This window comes from Balaenoptera physalus (genome assembly GCF_965194825.1).
Source record: "Balaenoptera physalus genome assembly, chromosome: 18".
Classification (NCBI taxonomy): domain Eukaryota; kingdom Metazoa; phylum Chordata; class Mammalia; order Artiodactyla; family Balaenopteridae; genus Balaenoptera; species Balaenoptera physalus.
The window spans coordinates 9,783,080-9,804,787 of record NC_138899.1 but is presented as its reverse complement, the minus strand read 5'-3'; the positions used below and the strand labels follow the sequence as shown (position 1 = coordinate 9,804,787).

Genomic DNA, 21,708 nt, shown 5'->3' with positions numbered 1-21,708 from the left:
GCCAATATCACACTATCTTGATACTGCTTTAGATTAAGTCTTGAATTTGAGTAGTGTCAGTCCTCTGACTTTGTTCTTTCTCAGCGTTATGTTGACTATTCTGGGTCTTTTGCCCATTCCATATACACTGTAGAATCGGTTTGTTGACATCCACAAGACCACATGCTGGGGTTTTGATTGGGATTGCATTGAATCTTTACCTCGCTTTGGAAAGGACTGATATCTTTGATGCTCTGTTGTTAGGTGCATATACATTAAGGACTGTTGTGTTTTCTTGGAGAACTGACCCTATATTATTATGCAATGCCCATCTTTCTCTCTGATAACTTTTCTTGCTCCGAAGTCAGCTTTGTCTGAAATTAACACAGCTACTCCTGTTTCCTTTTCGTTAGTGTTAGCATGGTACATCTTTCTCCATCTCTTTACTTTTAATCTATCTGTGTCTTTATAGGTAAAGTGGGGCTCTTGCAGACAACATATGGTTGGTTATTGGTTTTTAATCCACTCTCTTAGTCTCAAATAATTGGTATATTTATACCATCCCCATTTAAAGTAATTATTGATATAGACAAATTAAATGTACCATATTTGTAACTGTTTTCTTTTCATTGCAATTGTTCCTTGTTTCTTTTTTGCCTTCTGTCTGCCTCTCTCTTTATATGATTCCATTTTTACTCCTCTCAGCATATTAATTATACTTCCTTTAAAAAATTTAGTGGTTGCCTTAGAGTTTACGATATACATTTACAACGAATCTAAGTCCACTTTCTAATAACACTCTACCTCTTCATAGATGGTGCAGGAGCCTTATAATAGAGTATTTCCACTTCCTTCCTCCTGTCCCTTATAACACTGCTGTTATTCATCTCACTTATCCATAAGCTCTAATCACCTGATATACTGTTTCTATTATTATTTTGAACAAACAGATACCTATTAGGTCAGTTAAGAATAAGAAAAATAAAATATTTTATTTACCTTCATGTATCCCTTTTCCAACACTCTTCTTCTTTACGTAGATCTGAGTTTCTGATCTACATCATTTCCCTTCTCTAAAGAACTTCTTTTATTGTTTCTTGTAAAGCAGTTCTGCTGGCAACAAATTCTCTTCGATTTTGTTTGTCTGGGAATGTCTTTATATGTCCTCACTTTTGAAAGATACTCTTGCTGGATACAAAATTCTAGGTTATTTGGATTTTTTTTTACACTTTAAATATTTCATTTTACTCTTTTTTTGTTTGCACAGCTTCTGAAGAGAAGTCCAATATAATAATTATCCTTGCTCCTCAACAGGTAAGGTGTTTTGGTTTTTTCCCCCCTCTAGCTTCTTTCAAGATTTTCTCTTTGTCTTTAGTTTTCTGAAGTTTGAACAGAATATACCCAGGTGTAGATACTTTGGTACTTATCCTACTTGGTGTTCTCTAAGCTTCCTTTATCTGTGGTTTTGCATGAAACGTGAATCCTGGAAAATTCTCAGCCATTATTACCTCACATATTTCTTCTGTTCCTTTCTCTCTTCTCTTTTTGGTATTTTCATTACATGTATGTTAGCCTTTTTGTAGTGGTTCATAGTTATTTGTCATTCTGTTCCATCTTTTTCTCATTCTTCTTTCTCTTTGCATTTCAGTTTGTGAAGTTTCTACTGACATATCTTCAGTCTCAGAGTTTCTTGCCTTGGCTGTGTCTAGTCTCCTGATGAGCCCACAAAAGGCATTTTTCATTCCAGTTAGAATGTTTTTGATCTCTAGTACTTCCTCTTGATTCTTTCTTAGAGTTTCTATTTCTCTGCTTACATTACCCATCCGTTCTTGCATGTTGTCCACTTTTTTCATTAGAACTCTTAGCCTATTAATTAAAGTATTTTCAATTCCAAATTACTTGATAATTACAAAATTCCCATCATATCTGAGTCTGGTTCTGATGCTTGCTTTGTATCTTCAGATTGTGTTTTATTTGCCTTCTACCAGGCCTTGTAATGTTTTGTTGAAACCTGGGCATTATATATAGGTAACAGTAACTGAGGTAGGTAGGCCTTTAGTGTAAGGTTTTATGATAATCTGGCAAGAGGTTAGGCTGTCCTTAACGTATGCCATATCTGTAGGTGTCAAAGGCTTCAGTGTCCTTTAGTGTCCTGGTTTCTGTGTCTCCTGCTGTCTTTACGTTTCCCCAAAAATTCCTTCTAAACAGACTCCGTGTCTTGCAGCTAGGTTGTAACCTGGTTATTATTTTGGAGCCCTGTTAATGTGATGATGAAGTGTTGGAGAGGAGAAACATTATATCATCTTATGATTAAATCTCAATTTTTTTAGTCAGTCTGAGTCCTGGCTGTGACCTTCAGAAGAGTTTCTTAGACTCTTTTCCTCAGTTTATGTGATGCAGAGAGGCCAGAGGGGCTCTGGTCATCTACCAGCCCTCCTCCGAGGTCAGATGAGGCTCTGGGAAAGTAGATGTCCTCCAGGGCATGCCTGTGTCATGAACAGAGGGCTCTGGGCTTATTTCAGAATAGTCACTGTTCCTCTCCCCCTGCAGGAAGCATGAAGGAATTTTTCTCTGATCATCATCCTAAGAACTGGGTAAGGCTCCTGGAGGTAAAACTCATGAAAGCGTTGGGTCCCCCTAAGACTAGAGGGATTGTCAACTCTTAGGCTAGTCCATGCTCTGCCTGCAGGAATTACCCAGCTTTAGTTTAAGTGTCTCTGGCACCAGCGGCTTCTGCCCCTGGGGAACAATGATTCTCTGCATTTGCTGTCTCTCCAAATTTCAAGGAGCACTTTGCCCTGCAACCTCAACTCTCTGTTACATCTAAGAACATTGCTCTCGGGACTTCCCAAGTGGTGCAGTGGTTTAGACTCCACTTGCCAGTGTATGGGACACGGGTTCGGTCCCTGGTCTGGGAGGATCCCACATGCCGCAGGGGAACTGAGCCCGCGTGCCTGGAGCCCGTGCTTCGCGACAGGGGAGGCCGCCATGATGGGAGGCCCGCGCACCGCGATGGGGAGTGGCCCCCGCTCGCCGCAACTGGAGAAAGCCCGCGCATTGCAGCCAAGACCCAATGCAGCAAATAAATAAATAAATAAATAAAACATTAAAAAAAAAAAAGAACATTGCTCTCAGAATAGTTGGTTTTCAGTTTGTTTAGCTTTTTTTCTTGTTGTGAGAACAGGATTGACAACTTCCAAGCTCTTTACATGTTGGAGCAGAAACCAGAAGCCGTTAAATAACTTCTTTTTGATTTAAGGTACGGATCAGAAATAGCATGGGCCAATGAGCCTGTCTGATTAAAATGAGAGTTCTAAATTAACATGCAAAGGCATAACTCACTGCTCACCTGTAGTCTAGTCTGCTTGGTCACAATTTGGCTTGTGCACTAGTAGCGTAGGGGTGAAAAGACCATCATGAGCACAAAGTAAGACTAGATTATGATCGTAAAGCCTCTTGGGGCCAGCCCCACGCCACGGTGTCAGAATCTTACTGTGCCATATGTGGATTTCCCCGTTACTAATGTTTTTCTCCTTACACCTTAACAGCTGCCTGTTTTTCTGCTTGATTTTAACAACAAACTCTAACACAACATTCGACACAGACAACAGCGTGATAATAGGACAGTGGAGAAGGAGGAAGAAAAAATCAGTCATTCATGAGATATGGTCCAAGTACCCATTATATAACAGCACAACAAACTTAACCAAAGCCAAAGAGCTCTGAGCAGCTGTGATCTGGGTGGCCCATGCCTGGAATGAAGTGGCTCTCCACGCTCTCATGAGGCACACTGGCCAGACTGCTACACAGGTCAGAGCTCCTCTGACCAGCGATTGGACCTTTCTAGCAAATACTGGGCTCATGACATTAAGAGAGCCATCAGGCACTTGCACTGTGTCAGATGGTATGATATTCACCTTTTCACCCCTGGGCAGGAGAACGACAGAAAAATCATCCTTGGGAATACGACCTAACATCCAACATGCAGAGAAATATGTCTGGAATATGGAGTAATTATTTAAAGCTTTAATAATCTTTTATTTAACTATTATTCAGCAGGGATATAATCATACTCATTCTTCATCAATAATAATAATAATTGTTATTTAATAATATACTTATTATATTTATAACATAATAATAATTATTATTATTATTTGCTGATGTAACTGAGCATTATACAATTAAAAGAGGGTTTTCACGAACCTCCATAACAGATTCACTCAACAACCCTGTAGATTAGGAATGAGAGGACAGGGCAGGTGTTGCCTCTTTTTTGAAAGATGAGGAAATAGAGTTGAATGTTTTACCCAAATCTCTTACTTGATTAACACCACCATTCTTTGCCTTCTCATCAATGGTATTGACTTAAGAATTGGGAATAAGTACCCACTATGTTAGCTGTGTTTTGTTATTCTCTTAAACTTGAATAAATTTGCTATTACTTTGATAGACTTATATCACACTGTCAGCACAAACTGCTGAAGTTTAAAGGGGGCACAAGGACTTTGACCATCTACATAGCTACTTGAGTGAAAAGGCTCTTTCCTTTGGCCCATTTAGTTTTTCCAGCCTTTTAAACCCTCTGTTTTGACCTAGGATTCTTGAATACTTCTTGCTTTAAAAAGAGAGAACAGAGAACAGACTGATCTTATTTGCATGACAAATTCTCACCCAACCATATCTCTTGCCTTGTTTTCCCCCAAAGCTTTGATTTTAAGGCATGAGCTAATCCTCTGCAACATAGGACATACCATTATTTATCTTATTTTATCGGCAGGATATAGTAGTTTAAAAAGTTTGTCCAGATTTTTTTTTTTTTTAATTTATTTTTGGCTGTGTTGGGTCTTCGTTGCTGCATGCAGGCTTTCTCTAGTTGCGGCAAGCGGGGGCTACTCTTCCTTGTAGTGCATGGGCTTCTCATTGCGGTGGCTTCTTTTGTTGTGAAGCACGGGCTCTAGGTGCGCAGACTTCAGTAGTTGCAGCACGCGGGCTCAGCAGTTGTGGCTCACAGGCTTAGGTGATCCGCGGTATGTGGGATCTTCCCGGACCAGGGCTCGAACCCGTGTCCCCTGTGTTGGCAGGTGGACTCTCAACCACTGCGCCACCAGGGGAAGCCCTGTCCAGATCTTAAAGTGTACATTTCTTTATTTTCCTCCCCCCGGAGACCGTAAACACCGCAAGAGCAGCCCGGCCTATGACATAATGATAGGCTCATCTGGACAAAACGTAGACAAGTAGGTTCAGTGAGCCAATGAAAGTAAAAAAGCAGAGAGCAGGTCAGGGAGAGGGGCTGACGGAAATTTGCAGAGAGAAAGCGCGTGTCAAAGGGAAGGAAGGATGTCTTGGATAATGAGAAGAACAGGCTGCTCAGCTGCCTTCCTGAATGGGCTCCAAACCTGGACTGTCTGTCTCTGTTTCTATGAAGAGATCGTGCCTGGGGCCAACTGGTGACCCACACCAGCTGCCAGGGCTCCCGGCACCGGGACAGCAGACCCGCTTTGCCTCCTAAGGATGCCCCGTGGCACAGAGAAGCTGCCCGTTCCCAGCTCCCTCCCCAGGGCCTCACTCTAGCTTAATGGCTCTACTTCCTCCCCACCCACCCCCTTACCTTCATTCTACTGCCTCAGGGGACCCTTCTCTCATACGGGTCCTCAGCTAGGCAGATAAATCCTTGGTTTTACTCTCGAGGTCTGAAAGCACTGTGCGCTCACAGATCTGCTCCAGTGTACACACCCCACCCTCGGAATTCCAGGCATTATAATATCACTCTGTTCACCGAAGTGGCTGCCGTAGTATTTTAACCCCATTTACAGAGGAAGAAGCTGGGGTGGAGGCAAGTTCGAATCCAAAGCAGGATTCGAACACGTGTTCCCTGGACCTCATCCTCAGCACCACTGTGCCACTGTCCGGCTTCTGCCTTGATGGACCCGAGTTCCCTGCAGGGCACGTGCGGCCACTGCTTCCTTCTCCTGCCAGCAGGCTCACTCCAGCCTCCAGGGATGCTTCCTTCTCCTCCTGTTCCCTCCACAGCCCGTGCTGCCACGGAGCAGGGGGCTTCTGGCTGTGGTGGTCACAATTCTGATGTCTCCTTCTGAGACTGTGTAACCCTCAAGCTGAGGGCAAGTAGAGGCTCATCTCCTGCCCTTGAAAGGAGGGGAGGGCCCCTGGGGCTGCCCTCCTGATAGGACGAGGCCTTGTTCCTGCAGAGGGGTGCCCCTCCTCCCAGCCCTCTGCCACTGTTCCCATCAGACTTTCCTGGCTGGGGGGAAGTTCAGGTGCTGTTGTCGGATGCATTTTCCTGGCCTTTAAGAGCCCAGGCTCCTCCCTGTCGTTTCCGGGGTGTAAGGTGGGCTTTTGAAGAGATGTCTCCAGTTGCTGGAAGAGCCAAGTGTGGGGCAGGCTTGGAGTGCATGCTGTTCTGGAAATATCCATGGCAATGGGCAGGCGTGAGCAGCTCCTTCTGGGCCATGAAGATCAAGGCAACAGAAGAGACTCAAAGAATGTTCTTTAAAAAACCACATACATTTGGCTACTGTGGGTAGATGCTGTACAGTCAAGTCATGCACATTCCTCAGTGATAAGTATTTTCTTTGCTCATTTGGGCAACTAGAAATCAAGAGATGAAAATACTGGGGAAAAAATCAGTTCTGTTTTATGAAAAACTGAAAAAGCACTGGAAAACAATACAGAAGCTAGAAAATCATGATTATTTTATATAAAGAGCACTGTTTGAAAATCCTAAACATTGGTACTGTTTTACATCATATTTGGATATAAATATTTTCTGATGTTGGAAACGAGTGGAAAAGCAAGTCCTTGATTTGGCTTTTCAGGCCTCACCGTTACTTCCTGGTGCTTAAAGACAAATGCTGATCCTTGTGTTGACTGGCAATTAGTATCTTGAATTATTCAACCCCCAGATCAATGTGGACTCAGCCAGAACAGGGGCGCAGCTGCATTCTCCTGCCCGCATTACAGAGGTCACTGGGTGCCTTTGTGACCAAAGCTCCCCTTTGTCTCGGGGGAAAAACCCAGGCCTCAGGTCTGTTCGGTTCCGAGCAGCGCAGTGACACCCTGGGCTGCATTAGGCAGCTCCTGCCCAAAGAAACCACAGACCCCTGGCCACGGAGCCAGAGGAGCAATGACCCCGGCTCCCTGGGACCGTCATAGATCACGCAGATGGAGAGAACCATCCTGGTACATGCAGGGCCCTTTACACGTTTTAATTCTGTATCGACACAAAGTTCATTCTCACCTCTCCTCATTTATAAATGAGGAGACGGTGGCCCAATGAGGCTAAGAAGTATCAACCACAAATTGGCACTTGCCTTTAGCACTTGCCATCTACCTCTACAAGGATTAAATCATGTGCTGTTGCAGCTGTTGACTTTCAACACCCCCTGAAAGGACTTCAGGGTGGAGATCAGAAATGAGGCCCTCTGTGCTCTGGGGAAAACTGGCAGAACAGGTCTTCAGAGAGATATTTTCAGGAGCCATTTTTAAGAGCCCAATTCTTGTATCTCCTCATATCTAGAAAAGCACTAAAATCCTTCATGGTGACGTCTGCTCCTCGTGACTAGCAGAAACCTTCGGCAAAAAAATACGTGCTTGATTGGTCCCCCTCACCAACATCACGTATATACTGACCTTCCCCCACTTCCTCTTTGGAGCAGTTTCTCAGAGCCATCTCAAGTGCTGTCTCCCGGGCTGTAGTCCTCATTTTGCCCCAAATGAAACTTGACTCGCAACTCTCACATTGTGCATTTTTTTTAAGTCAACAGAAGCTTGCCAAAGTTCAGCCAGAAGTGACCGTCTGGAGCAGTATCCCCATGCGTCTGTGCCTGCCTCTAAAAACTCTGTTCTTTCCACTCGGCCACACATGTCTGAACTTTCTGAAACTTTTCTTGGCTTGGTTTTGAGGAATCTGAACAAATTCCTGGCTGGTATACTTTGTGAAAGCAAAATTCTGCTTTTAAAATTAAACAGACTAGTCCCAAGGAAAGGGAGGGGAGGGGCGGTGAAAATTCCTCCAGTGTTTCTGGATTTGCAATGGTTCTTTGGTGTTTCTGTTTGGGGTGGGGAAAGAACACTGATGGGCCTCCTCTCCACATCCTAGAAGTTCCTCAGATTGTTGTCTCACATGAGTAGATGGAGATAGATTTAACTCCAGATTAAAACTTTAAAGTAGGGCAAAAATTTAGTCACTTTCACTTATGGGGAGAGTCTATGAGGTAAAACAGAACCACATAAAATTCAAAAGTGACACTTTAGTTTGGGTGTGTACCTTCTGGGCATCCAGTGATACTATCTGAAATTCTATGACTTTGTTCTGTGATACGAATATTTGAGAAGTAGAACATAAAATTGAGAAGTTCATTATATAAAATGCATTTGTTTTCACTTGAATCTAAATGGCTGGTTTTTAGAAGGTATTTTTAATGGACTGGGCATTTTGGCCTTTGCTGGTCGCTCTTCCAGACTCTTCCTCCCCTTCTTGTGGGCATATGGCTGCTCAGCTGGAGAATATATTTCCTGGAATCTCCTGCAAGGACATGTGGCCTTGTGACAAAGTTCTCCCTGATATGGGCAACTTCCACACCATCTACGAAAACCCTTTCACTGGACTCGTTTTTCCCTTCCCTTTCACCGGATACAAACAGAGAGAGAGGCCAAGGGCAAACTAGGAAAATATGTGCTGAGGATGGCAGGGCTGCCGTACACGCTCACCCACCCAGACCCACAGGACAATGACTTCAGACAGAAATAAACTTGTATTTTGCTTGCACCGTCCCATTTTGGGGTTCTCTCTTATGAGCTTACTTTACCCCACTATTACACAGACTAATAGTAGCTTATATTCCATGGGCAGTGTTCACAGAAATGGCTGGTGTCCAGGGAAATGTCAGTCTGGAAAAATATGTTATCTCAAAATTAATATATAAACATGTTAGGATCTCATACAAATACTTGAAGCAGATTTGGTAGTTCAGGAAAACAAAACAAGGCAAAGTTCCAAAAGGCTTTCCATAAAACAGCTCTTTTTTTCTCAAAAAACCACTCTATTAACCTTGCCCGGAATTACTGGCATGCTGAACCACAGGAATTCTTATTCTACACAGACTCTCAGCCCCAAGAATGAATTCTAATCACAGATCTGAAATAACAAGGTAAAATTAACAATTTAATGTCATATAAAGACTTCCTTAAGATTCTTGGAAATGTTCAAAGGAGATACTTTAAACAAGAGATTGTTACTTTTTAAATACAAGGTTTGGGTTTCATGACTAAATGGTTATGACTTAACAATATGAAGCGATGAATTACTTCTCAAGAATAAGAGCTATACTTTATCTCATTTCAATGCTCCGAAAAATTTGCCAAAGGAGTGTTATTTCTTGCTGAAAAATATTAACACGTAGGCAAAGTCCTAAGAATAATAGATACACACTTATACACACACACACTTCAATATTTCTAAACTCAGACACACTCACAGAAAGTCACATACTGGAAAGGCCTATCAGTCTGAACCTTGTTTTTCTAGTCAAAGAAATATGAGAAATCTTTAGTACTGGAACAGGAAGTATTCTGGCAAACCACCAAAACTACTTGAACTCATAATTTATGATCATAACAATGGCCATCTCAGTGAGATATAAATCTAACACTGCAGAATCTGACGAAATGTAGGATGTATATGCTTAACTGTCAGTCAAAACATACTCATTGGCTACTTCAGCACATCAACCAAGCTATTTTATCTATTAGCAGAGAATTCCTAAAGCAGGATGTTTGATGATTCTAAAATAATGCCACATGGTTTAAGTGAAATTCACATTGTGTAGCCAAGCTTTTGCAAATCTGATCATTTTATTTTATAGAGAATATGCTCATCTCAGCCACTGTTGACTTTGTATTTTTGACCAAAATTAAGCAAGTCTCACTGATTCATTGTAGAGTCAAGGATGTAAGCTTTCTTAATTTAATCATGTGCACTTTTCATTAGTCAATCAAGTTTCCTGTTTTAAAAGAAAAAGTTACATGAAGAGGTTCCAACAGCTGTAGCGTTGTCAGTCTAATCAAATCCCTCAAATGTAATCTGTGATGAAGGTGAGATCCCCATCTTCCCATCCTTCCCCAAATGTGCTCTTCCATTAGTCGTAACAATGACTCTTTCTCATCATCATTCAGGTCAAAAACCTTGGAGTGATCTTTCTCTTTTAATACTCAGCCAATCTATCAGTAAAACCCATGAACTCCACAAGCACTGTATATCCAGAATCTTCCCCCCGGCCTCCACGGCTACCATTCTGGTCCAAGCCACCACCATCTCTCACATGGGTTATTACAACCGTCTCCTAAGGGGTCCCTCTCCTCTGCTGGTGCTTCTCTTCAGTCTATTCCTAACCCAGCAAGCACGCTGTTTCTGATCAGTCTTGTTTTTCTATTCCGAATGACCCCCTGGCTTTCCATCTCACTTAAGAGTAAGAGCCAAAGTCATTACATGGACACAGAAGGCTCTACACGATCTGCCCCTTGTTGCCTTTCTGACTCCCCTTCTACTCTCGAGATAAGCACTTCTTCGTATCAAGAGAGAGTATTGAGCATGCTCTCTCCTAGGGCCTTTGCACTGAATGGTCCCTCTGCTTTGCACAGTCTTACCCCCCCCCCCCCACCGAGAGCCACAGGGCTTGCTCCATCACATTGATCACATTTTTATTTACAGGAAGCCTTCACAGCTAGTCTACCCCAAATCGCAATCCCTGCTCACAGCATCCCCACTCCCCCTTGCCTGCTTTCCTTTTCTCCTTAACACTTATCATCGCATTACACACTGCTTATTTTACTTATTGATCCTGATTATTTCCTGTCTCCTCTGATAGAATGTGTAAGCCCCACAAAGGCAAGGACGTTTTGTAAGTTTTGCTCACTATATCCTAGCAGGTCCTCAACAGACAATTGCTGAACGAATAAAAATATTTTCTCAAATAACTGATTGGTCAGGAAAGGAACTGACAGAAAAACAGTAAAGAAACACATACATATACACTAGAAAGAAAATAAAATCAAACCTGAATCAGATAATAGGATATTCATAGTTGGAATATGTAAAAATCTCATTAGTCATTCGCTAGCTGCATGAGTCAGAGCAACTGCAAACAAAACATAAGAGTACATGTGAAATTCTGAGGCCAGGGCCAAACTAATGTAGGAACAGGTGGCATTTTCCTAATGTGTTCCCTCTACAGCAGATGGTGTCTATAGTTTACAGCCAGCATAGTTCCATCACTGTGATTTCTCTAGTTTCTAGTAAAATACAACATACCCAGGGGGCACCTACCCTATGGCACATCCCACATATACCCAGGAATCACTTAGTTCTCTATTTTCTCTATTTGAACAAATGCACAGAAGAATTTTTCAGCTCAATACAAATCACGAATTACACTGATCAAACTGAATTTCATAAGTCACAGATGCACTAACATGCATGGACCCATCGTTTAAGTTCCGTTAACACCCAGGAGCAGCAGCGTCCCGAACAATGGCAGGTGAGCAAACTTGGCCTTGAACATGTCATCTGGAAGCCGGTAAGATCTGTTGGACTGTCTGTACTTAAGTTCTCACCCGAGGGTATACCTATTAGTCACTCACACTTCCCGCGGGTGGGTGGAGGACATCGCTGGGAGATGCAGAAGTAATGCTTCCTAGAAACTGCCTCCAATGACAACCTAAGGAAGAGTTTTCCAAATGGAAAGAAATGCTTTTCGAATGAAAAGGGCACTGGGTGGAAGCTAGGAGGGGCCTCAAGGAGTAACACTTAGTCAACACAAAAACAAATACTCCCATAAAGACAATAAAGAAATTCCCAAAGAAACCAAGCTGACTACTTAGAGACTCTCTGAGGAGCGCATATTTCATAAAATAACACGTGAAAAAGGCACATGGCTTTTTCATGTGTTATAACTAAAAACAAATACATTAGGTTGGCAGGTCTTCGTACATAATGTGTCAAGAAGGCCAGGATTAAAATGAGGCTGAAATTTGCAAAGTAATGATGATTCCTGGCAATGTGGAACATGAGGAAAAACAAGGGAGTGATTGATCTAATACCCTGAGGAAGATAATCATTAAACTGGATAGAACACAACCAAGACAGTAGTAGGGAATGGCAGGCTAAGGGATGTAAGGGAAAGAAAATGTGGGTAAGGTATCCTAATCACACTACCTAACAGACTGTTTACTAGTAAATAAAATAAACTGTAATCCTTGAGAAAAACTGGTAAAAATGAGGACAATTATCAAACCAGCAAAAAGCCAAAGTAGCCTCGACTTTGAGAAAGAAAAATTATCAATCATATAAAATAACCACTAATCTTAGAAAGTCTAGATACTCTGCCTTTAGAAAAGAAAGTGAAAACTACCAAGAGCCAACAAAGCTCACTAGGAAGGCATCGGTTCCAATCTGGTTTCCTTTCCTTTTTAAAATTTTTATTTAGGTACTGATTGATTGATTGATTGATTGATTGATTCATAGGATTACTAGAAAAGTAGATATGGTAGCATTTAATTTCAACAAGACATTTCACATTTTATCCTTCAGAAAACATGGAGCAATCTTCCTAAATGATAGGAGGGCTAGATGAATTCACAGCTGACTGAACAATCTTTTCTATACTAAGTTTCTATGTAGAAATTGAAGGAGATATTCTATGCTAATTTAAGATATAACAGAAGAAAACTGTTCCCCTAAGAATCTGCATATCACTCCATAAACATATAATCTCTCAAAAAAAGCCATTAAGAGAATTAATTCACTGATTTATAGCAATAATGGTGAATCAATGATAATGATTAATATCAAGTAATCACCTCTATTAATTAATCTAATGATAACGTTTCTTCAATGTAATTAACACAAAGACTAGAAAGCATATACTTAGACATTTCAGATGCAGATTCTTTCTAAGAGGGGAAAAATTAACTATCATGGCAGAGGTAGGTACTCAAAGTTGGCAAGACTTGACTCCTCCTTTGAAAGCTGCCTGTCCTATTTTTCCTTCTTAGTTAATATGCTCTTGATTTATCCTGAGTCCTGGCATCTCCCCTGAAATAACTGATGGATAGGACAAGGTTTATTACCTTCTTCTTTGTCTTCTTTCCAAGTCTTTCAGTGTGTTCAAATTGGAAGATAACCTAAGCCATCTAATACTCAAGTTGCAGCTGGAGCTCTGACACTAATTAAAAGAATGAATTAAACTTTGTTTATTCTGTACTGTGAAGATACTTAGATTGTATATAGGAAGGCACTCAATAAAGTGTAAAAAGCCCAACCGTGCTCCTCTCATCAGAACTGGTATGTCCCGTCTTCTTCCTCTCCTACACAGCAACAGATGATAGTGGTCTAATTTATCATACTTTTGAGTCAATAGATCAAATTACATGCTATACCTGTAAATTCAAATGACCCTTAATCTCACTGAACTACATACACTGTCTCCAAGAGCTCTTAAGAAAGTATCCAGGCATTTCATGTGAACCACTGAGAGAGACACTTGGATTAGAGAGACTTCCAAGGATTCTAGATTTATTCTCCATCTACACAAAATTCTGGCACTGCCTACCATCTAATTGAACCAATACATCTTAGAGATTTCTCAAAATTACCTATTTATGCCATGTTTTCAAGAAACATCTTATTTCTACATTCATCTTTCCTGACTTTTAATAGGCACTGAAAATATTATGAGGTCCAGCAAAGAAATTTTCCATTTCCTTAAGTTCAAGCGCTAAATTTTTCTTGGATGGAAATTTTAGCCATCCTTCAGCACTATGCTTTCTTGTAATGAATACACCCTTTTATACCTGTACCGTGGAAAATTCTTGTTTTAATTTCTTGCATATATTGCAAGAGAAAAACAAACAACATTCAGTTTATACGTTCCCTTTCTAAAGACCTCACAGGTTGGGACCACTATAGTCCTTTCTAATTTAAAAATTATGTCATTCTGTAGAGTATCACAGAATAGTTTATGATAAAAATTGCTTCACTGATTGATGCAAATAAGAAATTTTATGATGCTAAATATAATGATGCAAATAAGTAATTTTATGATGCTAAATATAAAATATTTGATGTAATTTTAGATTGCTTAATGCCTTTTCATTTTAAAAATAAATTGTTATAACTACCAAGCAAAATTAACCTACATGTTTCTAGTTTTTCTTAAACATTTACTTTAATTGCACAATATTCAATGTATTTTCCTCTTTTTCTCCTCACTTTAGGGCTTTCTATAAATTAACCAAAGCAAATGTAATTTAGGGGAACTATTCAGTCAAATATTTTGAAAGGTTGTTCGGGTCTTTTAACTTTGTTTCCACTTTTTTTATTTTACAAAACATCTTTTTAAGAACATGTAATTATTGATATAAACAATATGCTTGATATGGAACATCTTTATAATAAGGATGCACTAAGTATAATTTTACGAGATGATGGCAAGAAATTTTAGTCATGAACTAGATATGCTCTGGAGATGCTACAGAATCAATGACATTAAGAATTTTGATCTGATTCACCTTTGTTAGGCATTGGCTCGCCAATATCTACAGGTGAAAATTAAGCACCAGGGCCATTGTCCAGAAAATCTAACTTCTCCCTTGTGAGTGTCATCAAATTAAACCCACACGACATGGTGTGGTAGCTCTGATAATCAGCGACTGCTCCCTGATTGCTTTACGATGTCACTATTCAGCCTGACACTCCACATCTGTCTCAGCCCTCCATTACATCCTCCTGTATCACTCAGGATTCCCTATGATACAACCGATCAAACGAATCAACTAGAGAGTCCTGTATTTTATTTTCTCTGGTTGTGTGATCTCTAAAACAAAGCTGGCTTTCTTGCCTGTCTTTAACACCCTTCCCTGGAGTGGTTACCTCTAGAGGGGCCAGGGGCCACCCTTGGAGCCTCGGGTTTTAGGAAGGTTATATTTTAAGTTGGTTGGTGGGCTAACCGCTGTTCATTTTATTATTGTTATGTTTACGTAACTCACAGAAATGTTCCTTATGTTTATTCTTTTATATATATATATATGTGAATTATCCCATTATTTTTGTAAAAAGCTAAAAAATTCCTTACTCCCTTTTTTGGCATTCACCGAAATGCCAATTCTTCTGGGATGACCCAATGATAATTGAGAAAAAAATACGTTCCTTTTTTTGTACAGAAGTACACTATTTACAAATCTATATCCCCAACTAGATTACGAATTCCTTAATCTGTTCTATCCCATACCCACCCCTCTTCCCATCCCTAGACTTGCATTCAGTGCTCAGTCTATGTCTGATAAATGTAAAAGATGAAACACTGTGTCCCCAGACAGCTTCCTACAGGAAGAGCAAGATGAGATTATGCTGGCATCAACAATAGAAAATGATCATCCTACTGTTCCATATACTCTTTCTGAAAAAGTTCAGGATCCCTAAGCATGGACATTGTTGGAACAGTGAAGCTAGTACATTTGACCAGAAAATAACACTTACATCTTAAAAGAGCTTTGTGGGGACTTCCCTGGTGGTACAGTGGTAAAGAATCTGCCTGCTAACACAGGGGACGTGGGTTCGATCCCTGGTTGGGGAACTAAGATCCCACATGCCACGTGGCAACTAAACCCACGTACCACAACTACTGAGCTCGCATGCCTCAACGAGAGAGCCCGTGTGCCACAAACTACAGAGCCCATGCGCCCTGGAGGCTGTGCCACAACTAGAGAAGAGAAAACCCACACGTCACAACTAGAATGAAGCCCACGCGCCGCAATGAAAGATCCTGCATGCTACAACTAAGACCCAAAGCAGCCAAAAATAAAATAAAAAATAAAAATAAAAATAAAAAAGCTTTGTGGATACAACTAAACATAATGCATTTGGAGAGTGACTATGGCACCGGGCAAGATTTTTTTCACACACAGAGGATTTCATCAAAGCTGACAAATGACCCACAAAGACAGAAGTCCCCAACTACCCTACAAACTCAATAAACCTGGACCAAAGGAAAGGGAAATACAATTCCATAAGTATCTAATGAACACCCAAACATGGGTAAAGTGTTGCTGGATGTTGCTCTGAGTTGTACAGATTGGGGATCATGAGCTGGGTACAATTAGAGGGGCAGTACCTGCAGACAGAACGCACCCCACGCTGAACATGAATGGGATATACAGAGCTGTCAGAGGCATCTCTTAGCAGACGAGTGCAGGGAACTCCCAAGGGTGTAGCCAGATATACGAAAGCTCAGGAACTCTTTTCTCTGCTGGCATTTGGGCTTTTTCAGTCCTAATCTGCTCTATTTGGGGAACCTCATCATCAAGACCTCTCAGTTCCTCCAGCCTCCCTGCCTGTCCTTCTTAGCCCCTCTAGTTTGAGCCTTGCTCTATCCTGTGCCAGACCAGCCATTGTATTGGGGGGGGTTGTGATTCAATCATATAGACCCTCCAAAGGAGAAATAGCTATAGTTCTGGAGGATGAAACATTTTGCTTTAAAAAATGAAATGTTCAGTAAGTATATACCCTCTGAATCAAAGAGATTTAATCATTTTCAAAATATTGGCCTGAAATAGATTTTATTGTATTTCATTTCACTTTTGGAAAATATGTAAACCATGTTTTCAAGGTGACTTTTTTTGTTACATACCTTTACATTTTGAAACACTCCTAGAATGCTTGTGTTGTATTTTATAATGAAACAAAACATTTTAACTCAAGCAACCTTGTATATTCTATACACCCACTAGTACTCATGGAGTTTGAAAATACCCACTTGTTGTATAGGAAAAGGATTTCCTTGTATATAATAAACAAAGAAGGCTGAATTTGGATGCCTTTTTAAACGGTGGACTCCACTATAATCAGAAAACATACCTAATTATAATTTTACTTTAAATGAAGTCCATAGTCCAGGGTTGTAAAAATATACCAATAGAAAATTACAATTTATTAAAAATAATAATTATTCCCTAAGCCTCTGTGGATTTGTAAATAGGAGTTTTTCTTTCGAAATTGATCTCAAGTACATAATCCCTAAAATCAAATTCTTCTTACGTTTCTCATGATAGACATGGCTCCTGTTCTCTCTGCCCATCTCATTTCTCACTCCTGTGTGATGAGAACATTTCTTGGCATCCTGATAATTTTATCTTCCATCTTTTTCTGCCTGTTCGTACTGAGTGTACCCTAAGCTATTCAGTATTCTAAATCTACCTGCAGGTATTCAACTTATAAAAACAACAACAACAAAGCAAGTCTTACATATATGTGTGACAACTTCTCAGCTATGAAGAATTTTACAAGACTTTCCTAGTTTCCTCAGATTACAACTCACTAATATTAATAAAAAGTGAGGACATTATGAATTTGCAACATCCTTAAATAAAATACTTGTTAGAAAACCTCTCGTTGCCACTTGAGGTTTGATTTTAGATTAAGGTTGTTTTTTCCCCCTAATTTTCTGTTTTAAAAGTAAAATCGCAACTTCTGGGACATTTTCCATGCAGAAGTCATTTGGTTTTTAGCTTTCTACTTTTTAGACACTTGAGATGCTCAGTAATGCCACAAAGTATGATTCTTGCTGTATACTATTATTTCCAGTGCCATATAAAATTGTTTTTTACAGGAGAATATTAGGATGGGGAAGGAAAAAGTCTCCATTTTTGTATCCTATTAGACAGTTCACTGCCTTTTAAGACACTGATTGTAAGGAATGGCCCATTATTAGTCTTTCAGGTTCTTAGAATCTGTCTCAAAGGCTTTTTGTTATCAACTGCAGTCAGGCTTCAGACCTGTATCCTTGTTCCTGACCGATGCCCTCAATGAACTTATCCACTATTATTTTTGTTTTTTGTTCTTGGAATGGAGGCAGCTATCAACTGTGCCTCTCTTGCTACATCTATTCCTCCTTTGATTTGATTCTAATACCCTCTTAATACACTCCCTTGTCATACATCTTTTTCCACTCTAGAAATACTTTCCCAGGGTTAGAAGAAAGGGTAATGGGATTTGCCAGTCTACAGAGCAGCCCTGTTAATTTCTCCATCATGATATAGGTGACAATATCGTTCTATGGTGCCCGTGTTGTGACCAAGACATTCCTGATTCTGCATTGCCCATTTGTGGTAAGTCCTTCATCCATGACACCTCACTCTTTTCTTTCTTTCCACAAGCCAAATCCTTACTTAGAACATGGCTTCTGCGCAGAATGTTCCCTTGTACCTTTCTGAGTTCTAGACGTTCAGCATCTATACTTTGATTAACTCTGAAATACTACAGCCAAATAGTGCCAAATAGTTCCAAATATCAGACAAAAGTCAAGTATCCAGAACATATATTAAGAATAAGGCAAACAACCCAAGAGAAAAATGGGCAAAGCATATATAGACCGGCAATTTACAGAACAAAAAAAATCTGATTGGCCAATAAACATATGAGAAGACACCTAACTTGACTAAAACCTCGCTAGTTACTAGAAAGATACATAAATACCTTTTCACACACATTTGATCGGATAAAATTTAAAAGTTTGATAGTATCAAATACTGACATGCTGAATGGAAAACATATAGTACTCATAGTGCTAGTGGGAGTTTATAGGAGCAATTTGGAAGTATCTATTAAACAAAAAATGTGCATACCTAGCACTTCTATTTACAGGTATCTATTACAGAGAACTATTCACACTGTGCACAAAGAGACTCACGCAAGAATATTTAATACTCCACTGTGAGTAATCACACACAAAAAGGAGAAGATGTCTATCAACTGTAGAATGAACAAATAAAATGTTTGACAATCATAGAATTAAAAATTACCTAACTGCTAAACTAAGTGAAGTAGATGCACATTTATTCATGTGAATAATAAGGAAACAGCACTACGCATGTTTTATATACACATACATATGCCTATTCATATGCAGGTGAGTTTAAAGTCTGAAAGGGTACAGGGACTTCCCTGGTGGCGCAGTGGTTAAGAATCCGCCTGCCAATGCAGGGGACACGGGTTCGAGCCCTGGTCCAGGAATATCCCGCATGCCGTGGACCAACTAAGCCCGTGCGCCACAGCTACTAAGCCTACGCTCTAGAGCTCGCGAGCCACAACTACTGAGCCCACGTGCCACAACTACTGAAGCGTGCGCGCCTAGAGCCCGTGCTCCGCAACAAGAGAAGCCACCGCAATGAGAAGCCCGTGCACCACAACGAAGAGTAGCCCCCGCTCGTTGCAACTAGAGAAAGCCTGCGTGCAGCAATAAAGACCCAGTGTAGCCAAAAATAAAACTTAATTAATTAATTAAAAAGAAAATTAAAATTAATTAAAAAGAAAACACCGTTCACTTTATAAAAAAAAAGAATACTCACACACATGCACAGGACGTGTGTGTGTGAGTGTGTATATTCAGCACAGAATTACTTGCAGTAACACACTGAAAATCACTTCGGTGTCTATTGGTAGGGAAACAGTTACAAGTGTTTTATTAAATATCATGAAACATGAAGATGAAAGAAGGAAGGAAGAAAGGAAAGAGAGAAAGGGAGGGAATTATATATGGCAGAATTTATTACTTTCATTAAATCTCATGTTATTTGAAGCATTATTTTTTTTAATTTCTCTTGTGTTTATTTTTTTCACATCTTTATTGGAATATAATTGCTTTACAATGTTGTGTTAGTTTCTGCCATATAACAAAGTGAATCAGCTATACGTATACATATATCCCCATATCCCCTCCCTCTTGCATCTCCCTCCCACCCTCCCTATCCCACCCCTCTAGGTGGTCACAAAGTAAAGCATTATTTTTATAAACTACAAATACTTAACATATAACTATAAGCATGCTAATTTCTTGGAAACCACTAGATATTTCCAATGAGTACTGTCTTCTATGTATCATGTGAAAAAAATCATCACTTCATGCCCTCAGATATCCACTTTCAAAACTCCTTCTTTCACTGTCCAATGAAAAGTCACTCTAGCAGCTGCCTTTTCTAATCCATTCAGCAAGAACTTCTGAACACCTATCTGCTACATACTAGACAGTGTATATCTTTTTTTAAAATCATGTCTGCAATTTCTATTTTTACACCCCCTTTTTTCCTAATATTCTGAATAATATTTATCTGCATATCTAATTTTAGTTTAAATAAGTCTGTGACATTGTCAGAATCTAATGAAACCCTAAGACTTAGTTCCTTTAGAAAACCTCGAGCACACACTTCTGCATGTAACCTGAGGGCATTTATGATGACTGAACCCAGGGATAAAATGCTGGTATATGACCAAACGCTCTCATAACTATTTCTCTTATTGAACCTTCTGGATTTTATCCTCTATTTAACAAAAATACATCGTTTTCCCTGTCCCATGATAAAGGAATTCCTTCAGAGATCAAGTAGAGAATTATCACAGATTAAAGTAAGCCCTTTTGGTTGAATTCTAGTACCCTAGTTTTCTCTTCTACATGTGTTTTCATAAAAATCAGTAAGTAATCCCAGTAGCAACGCTAAACATAAAGATTAATGCAGGGAAAACAACCCTTTGGTGCTTTTTCACAAAGTATTATAAATCTCAATTACATATTTTACAGATTAGTCTTTACTGTGTCTTTTTTGCAACTGCAATAAAAATGTACATTCTGGGGCTTCCCTGGTGGCACAGTGGTTGGGAGTCTGCCTGCCAATGCAGGGGACACGGGTTCGAGCCCTGCTCTGGGAAGATCCCACATGCCACGGAGCAACTAAGCCCGTGAGCCACAACTACTGAGCCTGCGCGTCTGGAGCCTGTGCTCCGCAACGGGAGAGGCCGCGACAGTGAGAGGCCCGCGCACCGCAATGAAGAGTGGCCCCCGCTCGCAGCAACTGGAGAAAGCCCTCGCACAGAAATGAAGACCCAACACAGCCAAAAATAAATAAATAAATAATAAATAAATAAATTTTTTTAAAAATGTACATTCTGTAATAAATCATATTTATAGATACATAATAAATTTCTATTTTCTATTCATTTGTAAGTTTTCATCTGATATCACATACAGCCACATGAAATATGGTTTAACATCATTTAAATCTGAGGAATCAATTTTTAGCAGCAGCATCAAGACAGTTCAATTTACATTCTATTATGATCTGAATAAAAGTAATTTCCTTTCGCCACATTTTATGTCCATATTTAATATCAGATGTAATAAGAGACAAATTATAAAAATAATATTATGCCAGTAGAAAAAAACATAGGAAGGAATTTTAAAGTAAAGCAAATCCTAAAACTGAAACATTAGACTGTGTGTAGGTGGATTCACTGTCAATCCTCCTGCAGGAAAATACAGGGGTAGTTCCAAGCACCAAACACCACCAGGGGTGAAGATAACCACTGATGTTATTTCTTATCAATATTTAATAAACCTGATTTATGACTCACACAGGTAACTGAGTTTATATCTTGTAGCCAATACTACCCAAAGTTAAATGAGGAAAATACCACAAAAGTAAGTAACAGCTAAAATATACTACCCCTTGGAGAAAAATGTCAGTCCCAAATTTCAGTTTCCATAGTAGCCTTCTTCAGAAGTGACTTGGGAGTATCTGTATAAGAATCTAGCAGGCTGCAGTCTACTCTAATTTTTTCATTTTCTTGAAAGGCCCAATTAATTTATTGTTGCCAGAAAAGAATTT

General features: G+C 39.9%; 1 protein-coding gene across 7 annotated transcripts in view; it reads right to left on the bottom strand.

Annotated features, from left to right (window-relative positions):
- The window catches only part of NALCN (sodium leak channel, non-selective), a 282,121-nt gene that overhangs the window by 204,561 nt on the left and 55,852 nt on the right, over window positions 1-21,708 (bottom strand). Inside the window, exon 1 of one of the 7 annotated variants that reach the window (XM_082434591.1) lies at window positions 7,630-11,309. The exons of 4 other annotated variants lie outside the window; for them this stretch is intronic. In XM_082434591.1, coding sequence (XP_082290717.1) covers window positions 7,630-7,702 — 73 coding nt within the window. In that variant the 5' untranslated portion in view covers window positions 7,703-11,309. Of the gene's footprint in view, window positions 1-5,590; window positions 6,125-7,629; window positions 11,310-21,708 lie in introns of those variants that run through there. 2 more of the 7 variants (XM_082434594.1, XM_082434593.1) reach the window with 2 other exon arrangements.